The sequence below is a fragment of the Danio rerio genome, chromosome 3 (genome assembly GCF_049306965.1).
Source record: "Danio rerio strain Tuebingen ecotype United States chromosome 3, GRCz12tu, whole genome shotgun sequence".
Lineage (NCBI taxonomy): Eukaryota > Metazoa > Chordata > Actinopteri > Cypriniformes > Danionidae > Danio > Danio rerio.
In genome coordinates this window covers 9,826,495-9,840,476 of record NC_133178.1, presented here as the reverse complement: position 1 = coordinate 9,840,476, position 13,982 = coordinate 9,826,495, and the positions used below count along the sequence as shown (strand labels likewise).

Genomic DNA, 13,982 nt, shown 5'->3' with positions numbered 1-13,982 from the left:
TATCTAACACAATATTGCACGCTCATTTTTAAGTTTTTGGCTATATATCACTGACATGTCACAGATATCGCACAGGGTTATACAGGTTAGCCTTGAAAAGGGCTCACATTTCTTGAACTTTCGACTCGGTGAGGGGGGGAAAAAGTGATTTGGTAAGACTTTACATTACAGAGTCCATATTATTAGTATAATTGATTATCACAGCGAGAATAATCAATAGGCATAATTACAGGCTGCCCCACAAAATAATTGCATATCAAGTACATTATTCATTGCTAAAACGTGAATTTGAAAACACCTTAATATCGAATAAATCCATAAAGATTTTTTTTTTTTTGCTTTTTTTTTTTTGTTTATGAGTTTAACATCACAGCTTACCAAAACCACTGGCTGATTCTTGATTTTCCTAGGGTTTGAATCATCTGTTCATTCAATTTATTTACTAAAATTGTCTTGTTCGATTCGGCTTTGATTCAAAACACAGACTCCGCATATGTGTTAAGTTGGTTAACAAAATCATGCCCTAAAGTTATGCACGACAAGATGTTTTTATTGTATTGTTTATTTAAAGGGACGTTGTGTGACATTCAGAAAGCTACAATGTAAAAAATGCTGGGTTCCACAATTAATTTGTGTTGGGAAAACATAAAAGAATTAAGTTAAATTACTAGTTTTTTTTTTATTAATTTAAGTGGATTGAACATAAAACAATTAAGTTCATTCTTTAAAAAAAACTTAAGAATTGTGTTGTTTCAGCTCACTTTAGATAAGTAGTTTGAACAAGCAGCAAACAATGTATAATTCAGAATTTGTTTCATTCATTGTTCAAAAGTATTTGCGGATTGTGTTTGCTGTTGTATATGTTAATAAACCTCCCAACTTCACATAAAAAAGTCAGTGCTTGTGTCAGCCTAAGATTTTGGGGAATGTCTTGTTTTGAAATTTTCTTAAGTCCTTCGCAATTTGGCAATAAAAGCAGTTATGTAAAAAGTCATACACGTATATATGCTCTAGCCCTTGTAAAATAGAATTCACAAACTACTAGTTGTGCGTTGCTTTAAAATATGCATTCAAAAGAACTGATTTGTTCACTTCAAAGATTCACAAAAACACTTATTCCCATGGAAGTGCATATAGTTGGAAAAAAAGCATATAACCTTACAAATAATTGGTTAATATTTTTAGTTTTAAACATAGAAACTAGCTTTGAGGAGTATGCAAACACAACACTTAAGGTACTCTTCAGAGCTAACAGACAGGAATTTGGTGGATAGTTAACCCAAGTAAGAAAATTCTATCATTTGCTCACTTTTACTTGTTACAAACCAGTTTGAGAGTTTTTTTTTTTTTGTACTGTTGCACACAAGAGAAAATGTATTGAGGAATGCTTAATACCTGAACCTAGGGCTGGGATGATAAGGAAAAAATGCAATCTTGATAATTATTTTCCATATTGATATAATAACATATATTGGGCTATAAGTTGTTAATGCTTCCAGACAAAAAGAGTACCATAACAATGACTGAAGCCACAAAAATTAGAGGGTCCATTCAATGCCTTAACATATTTTCGGCTGATTAATTTTCGGTGGCCAAAAATTCGGTACATCTTTAATCAACACTTTTTTTTTTTTTTTTTTTTTTAGATTCCCATTGTTGCATATTTCTGCTGTCTGATTGGCTCTTTGATCAAAATAGAGGGAAAAAAAAGTCCAGAGGTTGTCATTGTTATTGACATAATTTTTTTAATCACGATTCAATATAATATAGTTTATCAGCCCAGCCCAACCTGTAATCATTATCCATGTTTCCACTCACCTATTTTTATGAGCATTTTGGATTTGCGAAAAAAAAAAAAAGTTGATGGAAACGCCAAGATGTGCATCATTTTTGAAAATGTTTATAAAAAGCTTATATGCATAACTGAGGAGGACAAACTTGCTATTTGATAAGTACAGTTGCGGATAAACTATGATGGAAACGCGTTTACCGAACAAATTCCAGTATGAGCATTAAAAAAGGTCATGTGATTTTGTTAAAAAATTGTGTGAATGGACAAACCAGCAGGCTGAGCACACTGTAAAACATCTGTAATGTTGTTTTGTTAAGTCTAAAACGCCGTAACCATTTCAGTATTAGTGTTATTATATTATAAATGACCTCCATTACTGTCAAGAGCATCTGTGCTCCGCGTCTTATACCTTTACACACCACCATGATTTTATTGCGCGTTGGCATCGTCTTCTGAAGCGCAAGTAATTTATTAAATAAAAAAAGATTGACGCAGCTTCTCCTACCACAGCAAATTGCGTTTTAATGTTGATATTAGCTGCCAGGTAATCAGGAAATGGCGATTTTTGTTCTCTTAACTCAATGGATGGCAATGCTGCTTTATTCGCACGTCTTTTATGTGGTATTCCAGTTATGCGCACAAAGTTAATTTGCATCTTTGGATTAAAACATAGCTATCGACTTCTGTAGTAGGAAAAAGAAATACTATATAGGTCAGTGGCTATTTTTTCAAAATGTCTTCTTTCCTTAGACAGAGCCAAAAATTAAAAACTCAAACTGGTTTGGAACAAGTAAATGGTGATCAAATGTTGACAGAGTTTTCATTTTTGGGTGAATTATTCCTTTAAAATCCACACTCTTTAAGATGGACGCTGTAATGGAAAGTGACCATTTTCAATTCTCAAACGAACACCATTACTCATTTACATTTTCAACAACGCCCCAACTTCCAGCAGAACCATCTAGTTTGCCCTGTGGTAATAATAATACAGGTGAATATATCCTTGTCTACGACAGAGATCATACATTTTTAAGTTGTCTACCTTATCTAGGAACATGTTCGCCGCCGTATAGTATAAATATATATGCACCACAGTTAAAGCACCCCAGATGGCAGCCCGCTACACCACGCTCCTGTGAAGATAAATGAATGTGGCTTTCCCCAATAGCTCACTCTGAAGAAAACAATTGATTTTATTTGAAAACTGTTCTCTTATTCGCTTTTTTTTTTCTCCAGGCTGCCCAGCCAAGGATAAATGAATGTGCGTGTGTGTGTCTTTGTGTGTGCTAGAAGTTGCAAAGTCTTAATTATTTCGTGTTTGTCTCTGTGACAGAAAATCCTTTCACATACTGAGCAATGAGTGTCTTAAAACATCGATTTGAATGATCAAGAATATTAATTCTTCTCTAAAGGTGTTTTTTGCCTTAATTGCACATTTAACAGTCAGTTGCACCAGAAGCTTTTTTTTTTCTTTAGACGTTGTTGAAGCAGAAGTCTTCACGTTCGCTATTATTCTTCATCAGGCAGCAATATCGAAGCAGGTTTCCAGCACTGAGCATATCTAAAGGCGTTAATAAGAGTTTCGAGGCCCTTGGAGACCAACGGCATATTAAACTAAAATGCCAGCTTTGTTTTTAATGTCATAAAGGGAGGAAGTGCTCTGTCTCTTCTCTCTCTGCTGAGAAGGTGAGAGGCGAAAGGCGGTTGACATACAGTAACGTCTTGTCAGCTTTAGCTTTGAATCCTTTTCCTCTTCGAAAAATGTTGCTTTGGTGTGCAATCCACTCAAAACCATGCTAGCGATTGGAGATACAGTGAATATCTTCGCTGATTATATTCAAATTTGGGAATATAGTTTATAGCATGACATGTCTATCAATTCCACACATATCTCACACTAGTTTGGATGGTCAACGGCTAGAACTCCAAGAAAGACTTTCTGTGTTATTCTTAACGTTGAGAGTCTTTTTTTTGCATTGATTTCCTGAAAGGAATTAGCTGTTATAGCTTAATGACAACTCCTGTTTTTTTCCACCTGTCAATGAGCCTTATTTTACCCAGATTTTCTCTGAGCCTGACACTGGACGTGTCTTATTGAGGCACTTCCTAGCAATCCCATCATTGCCTTCTACCAGTCGGGAAGTACTTTCCCAAGCTTGCTTGATTCGTTAGCTTTTATTATATTGGAATGGCACGACTCGAGTTGGCATTCATGAGGATATGCAAACTGGTTTGCCGTTCTTGTCATACTGGTACACCAGCATCTTAATGCAGTGCGAGTTTGCAGGCGAGATCCATGGGCTGCTGGTGATTGAGAAGTTGTGACTGGCGTAAAAAGGTGGCGGCTGTTTTCTGCAGCGGAAAAAGGCTTTGAGCACCGTCCCGGCCATCCTCCGAAAGCGCTTGCTTATAAAGCAGTAGAGGAAGAAGTTGACCCCGGTGTTGAGCAGAGCAAGCATGTTCGCTACATCCGTTACCAAATGCAGGAGTCTAGCCGGACCCGGCATCGCTGGTTGCACCGTGTAAAGATGATAAAGAATCATAAGTGTACGAGGCGCCCATAAAACGGCGAACACTGAGGTGATGGCTAAAAGGATAGCCGTGGTCTTTCCGGTCGAGTATCCTCGGAGGCGGAAGCAGCTGCGACGGCAGCGGAGCTTGCGGACAATAATTGCGTTGAGGGAAAAGAAGACAGAGCAGGGCAGCAGGTAAACCGTGGCGCAGTGGACCCACACTAGCACATGCTGTCCTGCACTACTGCTGCGCCCCCCAGGGCTCGCTCCTGGGAGACCGTGCCACAGCTCCGGCCACCAATAATACGGCACACTGGAGATCAAGCACCCAGCGTACACCGCCAAGATGACTTTGCGAGTTCGGGCTGGGTAGGAGACTGTGTGGTAGCGTAGTGGATGGCACACGGCGATGTAGCGGTCGATGGTCAGTGGCACTGTGATCCAGATGGAGGTATGTATTGAGGAGAACTCCAGAACCTGCACGGCTTTGTTGAGCGAGTGTGGCAGAGGTGCTCCGAGGATGAAGTCCTCCAAAAGGAAGTCCACGAACACAATCAGCAGCAGGACCAGGATGTCGGCTACAGCCAGGGCCAGTAGGTAGTTGTAGGAGGATTTCTGCCGCCGCAGCACAAGCTGAGAAAGGATGATCACCGTGAGGATGTTTGCTGCGTGAGGAAATGGAGAGAGAGAGATGTGAGAAGTTAGAGAGGGTGGGCGAGAGTGTTGTTTGGCAGGATAATGGCACATACATAAAAATGCTTCTGTGTTAAACTTATGGGTGTTAGAATGATTCATGTAATATTGCGCTGGATAGTTATGAAAGTAATTGAAGACAATATTATAAGCTACTCATCTTCCTCTGGAAACGCTCATAATATTGCATACATACATCACAGATCTGACATAAACGGCATCTTATGCATGCATTCATAGCAGCTTTTTTTTTGTCATTTTGACTTTTTAGTATTTTATTTAAATCCGTACTTTTAAGTAAAAGTTCAGCTCAGTATTCTACTTTGCAACATTTGTTTTTTGAGTACAGCCATAATTTGATCATTTATGTGAACATTTTTGACCTGCATATCAGTTGCCGACAAATATCTAATATTAACACTATTGAAGTCGATGCTTAGAGGATTCCTGCTTGCCTCAAAATGTTCTTTTGTGTTTAACTGAATAATGAAATGCAGCTTTAGAACAAGTAGAAGATGAGTAAATCATGACATAACTTTTACTTTTGGGTGAACTATCACTATAAAGGGTCATGAAACACCAAAACACTTTTTTTTTTTTAGCTGTTGACAGTCGTATATGTGTCCCCAAACTGCTAAAAACACTATTAGGACACACATATTTCACTAAAAAGTGTAAATTGGTCGTTTTTACTTCCGGTTTGAAACTAATTTTTGAAGCTGCGTCACGGTAATATCATAATAGCGTTGTATTCCAGCGTGCAGACTGGGCGTCTGTGTCAGAGTGTGTCTTATTACGTCTTACAGTGTGTTGCATTAATGCATGAGTAAGGCCTGTTTCAAACCAATCAGCGCGCTCTATTGTGCAACTTCATTAATATTCATTAGTGTCACTGTGTTTACGCCACAGAGACGCCACGTTGTGTTGGCAAAGCAAGCGTGAAGTGTTGCTTTTATAGTTTGCTGCCATTTAAGTTTTGTTTTCATTTTCTCTCTGTGAGAGCTCAGCTGGAGTCACGTGTGGATTAACAGTGTACGCGACGCTCGACAACAATAACTTTCGTGTCTAAGGAGTATTATTGTTTACCTGAGAACTGTTCTCATCTGCAAACGCTGAGATCCAGATTCGCTTGTAGTCTCCTCTTAATAAAGATGCGGCTCTAGTTGCTGGTGATTGTCCTGTCTCTGCAGATTTGGTAAGTGAGCGACCAGTGCTCTTTGTTTATTCAGTTTGTTCGTATCGAACAAACTATTGCACGGAGTGTAAACATGTTAGCACTACAACCAAACTTTAACCTCGTGTAGGATTTTCACCGCATTTTGTGACCGGAATAACACACGCGGCTTTCTGACACTACCTGCGGAGTGCGTCTAAGTTTCCGGGAAATGCTGAGGTTTTTTTTTTCTCTCATTCGCCGTGCGGTATCAAACATTGCATGAAAAATACACGAGCAGTTCCTCGAATAAAATATCTCGTTTGTCGCGAGGGACATGAATGAATTCCCTGAATGAAAGAGCCAAACTGCAGTTAAAGTCCACCATTTAATAATTTGACTACAGATGTCCATGTAAACACAGTCACTTTATCCCCTGTGTGTGTGTGTGTGTGTGTGTTTTGACTCTGAAAGTCAGCGCGTGCCCAAATAGACACTCCCACACCATGCCTCTTTTTCTGTCTCAGACACTCCCCCCTAAACGGAGCTGGACACGCCCACTTTTCTGACTTTTTCCAAAGTAGAGGTGTGAAAACACCCTGCTGAAATGAGGGGGTTTCATGGCCCTTTAAGTACTCTCTGACATTTTAACTGTTCAGAATTCTTTTACATTCCGACTACATGCATGCACTTATTACAGTTAAACAAATTCATTCATACCTATAAATTTACATGCACAATCATGCTCATGCATGCATTCACCACATCCAAGTTACCAAGTTTTTATTTAGTATATCAACACAAAAATGCATTCATTAATACAGACTTTCAAATCCACATACATACTTAAACATGCACATTCACAGATTTTGCCTTTTAAATTACTTGCATGCATTCAAATCCATACTCTGAATATATATTTAAATGCATTAAAATGCATGTCCATTCCTATGCTCACTTAAACTCTCATACACCACCCTGTTCATGGAGATCTACCTTCCTGCAGATTTCTCTTGAAACCCTTATCAAACACACCTGCCTATATGTCAAGTAAGCTCCTGGTCCTCATAAGCCAAGGATTGCTTCTGCTCTCAGGCTTTTGTGTATGCACTCATATGACTTGCTATGACTTTGACTCTATATTGGCATATAGATGTGTTCAGGAGAGGAATCTCATCGAGCCTGTGAATTTTCAGGCAAATCAGACATTGTTTGCCTGAGTGAAGTACTTTCTCTTCCATGGCGAAACACTGAAATTTGTCAGTCCGCCCCAGACACGCCCTTTGGTGAAAACTGAAGAATTCTATGCATGCGTGAAATGTAGCTCGGGATCACTTTGTTAATTGTGCATAAGTGGCGCTGTTGAGCCATTTTTCCAAACCCACTTTAGAAACCTGAAAACAAATGTAAATTTTTGTCACTTGGCGCGCACAAAGTTTTGTGAGTTTTCAAGCATGTTTAGACCATCAAAAATGCAATTCATAGTGGTGTAATAGCCTAGTGGTTAGCGCGCCGACATATGCTGCAGTACCATGTCAGGGTGTCCCGAGTTCGAATCCCGGCTCTAGGACATTTCCCTAACCTACCCCCTTCTCTCTCTCTCTCTCTTTCTCCAACTTCACTTCCTGTCTCAATACTGTCCTATCCAATAAAGGCAAAAAGGCCAAAAATAACCCTTAAAAAAATCTGATTAATTTTAGAGAAGAAGAAGAATTAACGGAGCAGTATAAACTGTAGGTCAGGGCTATTCAATTAGTTTGTCATGGGGGCCAGTTCATGTAAAGCAGGGGTCTCAAACTCAATTTACCTGGGGGCTGCAGGAGGCAAAGTCTGGGTGAGGCTGGGCCGCATAAGGGATTTCACAAAAAAAAAGTCCTCAAATGTCATTATTAACAGTTTTAATTATTTCTTCTGAACATGAAGTGTCCTGAACATTAATAGAACATTGAATGAAGATTATGAACAGTTCTTCTGAACATGGCATCTTTTGCCTACTTCTTGCTGCCAGAGACTTGACAGCGCTTCTTCTAACAAATCTGAACCACATTTGGCTTTAGAGCGGAAGCAGTTGAGACCCTCAGTATGGCTTGAAGATGATCATCATTAAGTCTAGACCTGTACTTTGACTTATTGAAGTTCAAGGTGGAGAATAACTTCTCACACACTTCTCACACACTCAAAACTCCCATTCCCTCACCTAAAAGAAAGGCGTATATATGTATAAATAAAACACCCCCACCCCACTCCAGTCACATCAGTCTGTGCCAGTCTGTATCTACCTATAATATATATAAGATGCAGGCTGTAGCTAGGTAGGTGGCAGGCTGCAGATAGGTAGCTAAGTGGCAGGCAGGGGCGGGAACAGCTTACCTTGGTTCTGGGGCCGGCGCGAGTTCCCTCCTAACACTTCCCGCCCGTTACAGCGTCTAACAAAGGGGCGGGGTGCGTGGTGACGTCACCGGCATCCCCGCCCCTTTGTTTACACGGCGGGCGGGGAATGCCAGTGACCGCTGTGTACGGATAGAATCAGCGGAGCGGGGAGCGCTCGCTCTCCCCGCTCCGCTGATTCTGTCAGGCCCCGTTTACACTAGTGCGTTTTAGTTTTAAAATGGCGTTTTAGAATGAAAACGATCCGCGTCCACACTCGCGTTTTACCCAGCGTTTCTGAACTGCTCTCCGTCCACACCAAAACGCTGAAAACGCACATCACGTGACCACACACACACACTTTGGCAAGCGCTGCAGCCTGTCTACCCAGATGAGAGCTGTGCTAGTCAGACTTCTCATCAAGCATCTCCCGCTGGATCTAATCTCACTATATTTATTAAACGTGATATTTCATTCATCTTGTTGTCTTTATCTAACGACATATTCCCTGACTTTGGGCATTGGAATCTATTACTTTTTCTTAGGTAACGTGTTTTGGCTGAGCGCAAAGATAATTTAATGATTAATGTAACCACGTAGCCTGCATTCTGTATATTGACTGATCGCTTGCCTTTATTTCCTATAATGTATAAACTTATTGTATGTTATACTTTTATAATGGCCATTATCGTTTATTAAAACTGATATTCAGCAAAAGAGAGGCTGTGTTTCGTATTTTCACTGAAATTGAAAGGAGGCAGTTGTTATCGGCTCCGTTTTGTTATAAATATCCACACAGTGAAGATGACGCTCATATATGCAGCACGACGCCTCAACATTTCTGCTGTCTGTTTAGTTGTTAATATTAAAATAAAAATAGGCAGTTCCTTATATCAAGTTTACATTTTATTGTTGAGAAAGGGAAACAACGTAGCCAGGGTGATGTGAATGAAGTTATAAAGTACACTGTTCCCTGTGAAGATTGACGCGTGTCCTCGGTATAGTCTGCTTTCCATATCAAACTGAGAAGAAGAGATGCAGCCTTGATCAAACTTGCGAAGTCTGAACTTACACGGAGAAGATTCAGGACTGAACTGTGTGTTAGGCTACTTAATATTGAGGAAAAGCCCCAATCAGAGAGGCGAATGTCTGCAGCTCCGCCTCCGTTTTCAGATGTCTCCGTCTTTCCCCATCCACACTGAGACGAAGCAGCAGCGTTTCAGAATGAAAACGGCCTCTCCAGCGTTTTCGAAACGATCCGTTTTCAGCGTTTGAGAACTCCGGCGTAGTGTGGACTGATTCTGTCAGTGTACAGCGGTCGGCGCGGGCCACAAAATATTGCACTGAGGGCCGCAAATGGCCCGCGGGCCGCGAGTTTGAGACCCCTGATGTAAAGCATCCCAAAAGAAAGGCGGGAGAGATATGACTTGCTATTTGAGTGATGACACAACTGCATATAAGAACTCATATGCTGGATTTTTGCCCCTTAAGACACTCACGTTGGCTTTAATGTTGATTTATTTTATTTTAAAACTACATAAAAGTCAGTGCCTTGTACAATAGACTTTTTTTTTCTTTTTTTTATACAAACATTCAAATGTTGTATTTCAGAGCACCACAAAAACAATGCATTGCTGAAGTAGGCTTCTTTTACATTCAGACACATTCATATGTTATGTTTTGAACTGCATAACAATTATGGATGCAACAATGATAGAGTTTGGTTGTACGATTATATAGTCTGAAGAATAATCATGATTTCACGTCTAATGTAAATTCAAGCTTTATATTAGGGAAGTTATTTAGAATAACTGTTGTTGCCATCTGCGTTCATACATACAGTACATAATCACTTTAATAATAATTCGTCAAACATATCTTTTGTTTGCACTGAAAGGCACGCACAACTCTCGCCGTGAGATGTCGCCCCGCTTGTGTGTGCATATTGGCATCTATTCCTACATTAGAAATTACAAACTTGCAAGCAGAAAAGGCGTGATATGGGAACGGCCGTTGCTGTAGTTCATTCGTGTGCGTGCATATTAGCCTCACGCCCCATTCACACGGGGCTTCAGCGTCAACGCTTGACTGAAGGTGTGTCTGAAGTTGGGGCTAAAGCGATCATCACAGCAGCGTCAGCCAATGAAATTCAGTCAGCAATAGGCCACCGTCTAGCAGGTGTATTTACATACTGGGATCTGATTGGCTGAAGCTTCCGTCAGCGCTTAAAGTTAAGCTAGTCCTAACGTCTGCAGCGAGCAACGCCTCTGAAGCGGTGCCGAAGGATCCACAATGCAGTTCGGCAACGCCTGACGTCACCCATTCAACGTGAATGGGAAGCCTTGACGTGTGTGAATGAGGCATCAGTGTACATATTGAAATTTAAAATAGTGCACAGTTGGCAACTTGGCATAACTTTGGTAAACTGCAGCAGTTTCGTTTCATTCCATGCGGCTTAAAGAAGCCTTTACGAGTAATTAACTGTGATGTATTAAAGCCCAGTTAATAGTGAAATTGGCTAATTGTTCCTTCCCTATTAACGATATCAGTGCACTGTACAAAATACCTTTTCTACAAACACTTCCAAAAGTTTTTCGGCTGCCCGTGCCACTCGCTTATGGTGACTCAAGCTCTGTGCAGCCTTCAAATGCAGCTCGTGCTATATTAAACAGACGCACTTCACTTCATAACTATAGTGGCTGTTTTTCGACTGAACTAAATTTATTTTTGATGTCTGGGTCGCACTGTTTGGAGGGCCGGAACAAATTGCCTCGGGGGCCGCCAATTGAATAGCCCTGCCGTAGGAGCTCAGTTCCTAAAAAAAAAAAAAAATAAAATGTAACAAAATCAGAACTTCAATGAACAGTTGACTGGTCACTTATTTTCTTTAAAGGTCACATTAACAAATACTTATAAAGATCAGTTTACACAGTGTAAAGGCATAAGTACAATCCATTCTCCCAATATTGCAGGTATTTGTCCATCTGTAGTTTTAATAAAAAAAGTCATCCTCTCAATATTTTGAAGATGCAAAATTCAACCATTCAGATTTTGTTGGGAGTTCGAGCTGTAGCCAATTTCGAGTTAGTTTTCTTGCTGCTTGAGCAAAGATTATTTTTTACGCACATTTTGGAAGAAGGGTGTAAACGAAGAGGGGAGTCAGCTCCAAGTGGATGGGACTTGAGCTCCAAGTGGGTTGTACAAACCTGGGGTTTTTACTTAACATCTTGTACCTCACACAAAGTCCAATATTGTGCTTTTATAAATGTCTACATTTACCCCAATCCTAAACCCAACCTTACAGTAACCTGATATGCTTTATTATTATCTGCTCCACCTACACCACCTAAACCCATTCCTCTTGCTTGGAGGTCACCCAACCCACTTGCGGTGTAATCCCTCCCACTTGGACATCTCCAGGCTGCATGGATACCTACTTGTATTTTGCCAGTAAAGCCTGTTCTGTAATCAACTGTAAATCTCCAGCAGCTGCTTTCTAATGGAGCATCATATACTACTTAGAGCCAAAGATTGTGTACATTTCAGTACAATTTTCATTCCTGAGATTAAAGAAAGTCATTCTATGGTTTGACAGCTGATTGTGTCACTTCTCTGTAATCTATGACTCTTTGTTGCTGCTACATCTGAAAGCATGTGAAAATACCACATTCGATAACTTTTTACTCCTAATTCCCCTCATAACTTCAGTCGAGTGTTTGAGATAAATCATATTGTGTGATCTTGTAGTTGTGATCATCACATTGAATCAATCAAAGAGCAGTCTTCTGCTCTCTTTGATTTCCTCCATCTCTTCTTTGTGGCGTATTTGCCATTTTGCATGAGAGCGCCCTCTGGCCTTTAGAGCAGATTTACTTGTAACAGAGCCAGGTTTTCCTGACGAGATGTGCATGACAAGCGTTGTTATTCCTTGGACCCTTGGAATAATCCTAAATCTCTTTTCCATCAAGCTGCCCTTGTTTTTTTACACGCATGCAATCGTTAAGACACTAATTCACGCACATGCAGTAAAAACACGTGCAGATATTACATAACACAACTTAACCTTCCCAGACTACCCTTCCTGTCTGTTTTCCTCACAGTTTTTACCGTTTGTCCCACTGCGACCTTCAATAAAACTGAGCGAGTGGCAGCAACGTGTGCACAATTTCATCCAAACGCTGGTGCTTATCCAGTGCTCTGTGTTCATGTCACAATGACACAGGAGAAAGGCCCAAGGATGCACAGACCCCCTACTGTCCACCTTTTCCTCTTCCAAACCTTTAACCGCTTCCCTTGCATTCAAACCTGTATTGTTTGTTACTCATGCACAGGCGGCGTGAGATGTACAGGCCGAAGAAATAACCAGTGATTGTCATGACCTCTTACTGTGATGATAAAAAAAAGAAGAGCGTGCACACAAAAGCAACGCCTTTATTTAAAGCCAAACAATTTAACACTGCGGTAGAGGACGCTTTGAGGGTAAAACCTTTTATAAAGGACCACAGGAAATGTTCTAGGGTTTGTTAACCTATAAAAGTTATAATTCACCAAAAGTTTTTCTATCATCTCCAAACTGTATCTAATTAGCTGCCATGTGGATTGATGCATACTGCATGAAGACTAGGGCTGAACAATTTTGGCAAAATTTTTTTGTTTAAAAAAATGATAATTTTCTTATGATATTGTAAATGTAAAATAAAGGTTAATAAGAGTAGGCGGTGGTTGTTGTTGTTCTTAAACATATGGGAAAAAACTATAATATTAGGCATATGTATATAGGTCTACTTGGTTAAAATGCAAAAGTTTGTATAGACTAGTTACGATGGATGACTATTCATAATTCTGAAGTAACAATATTATATTTGAGACATTTGATTGCAATCTGTCATTAACAACATTATTGGAAATGTTTTTTCCACTGGTAAAATGAGACATTTGTCATTATCAGATAAATTCCTGCTTGTATTATATTCAATGTTACATAGGCTAGAGTAGTTATACTGAGGGTGCAGAATTGGCTTGGATGCAGGGGACGTGTCCCCACCAATATCCCCAATAATGTCCCTACCAATAATTTTATCGACCCTTAGTAACATACATGTGCATTAAGTCAAGTTCATTATAAGTTCACTGTAATACTATTAACTAAGGCTCTGCAATTAATCTAAATTCGCTTTCAATTTTGGCCTCCGTGATTATGAGAAACAATAATCGGGATAAAACAGTTGAATTGCATCACACACCTCTAAATTTCTCTAAATGTATACCTTCTTAAAGCCTGACTGCAGTACAATCATGTAAATTGACTTTTGCAGCATGGGACGTGATTGTTATTTGTATTAAGTGTTTATCTTATATTATTAAGTACTTTTCATGTTTTTAAAAGCTCAAAACCGAGTTTGTGCTCTTCAATGCAGCTTTAAGGATGTATGTCCCCACCAATGGCGAGCAAATCTAAACCCTT

The 13,982-nt window shown here is 39.9% G+C and overlaps 1 protein-coding gene and 1 long non-coding RNA gene across 6 annotated transcripts in view; one reads left to right on the top strand and one right to left on the bottom strand.

Annotated features, from left to right (window-relative positions):
* Positions 1-13,982, top strand: part of LOC141381146 (uncharacterized) — a 160,386-nt gene that overhangs the window by 2,580 nt on the left and 143,824 nt on the right. The window lies entirely within an intron of this gene.
* gpr139 (G protein-coupled receptor 139) overlaps positions 2,575-13,982 on the bottom strand; it is a 42,535-nt gene continuing 31,127 nt past the window's right edge. Inside the window, 1 exon segment of the mRNA NM_001365153.1 lies at positions 2,575-4,970. Within this exon segment, the coding sequence (NP_001352082.1) occupies positions 4,003-4,970 (968 nt within the window). The 3' untranslated portion in view covers positions 2,575-4,002.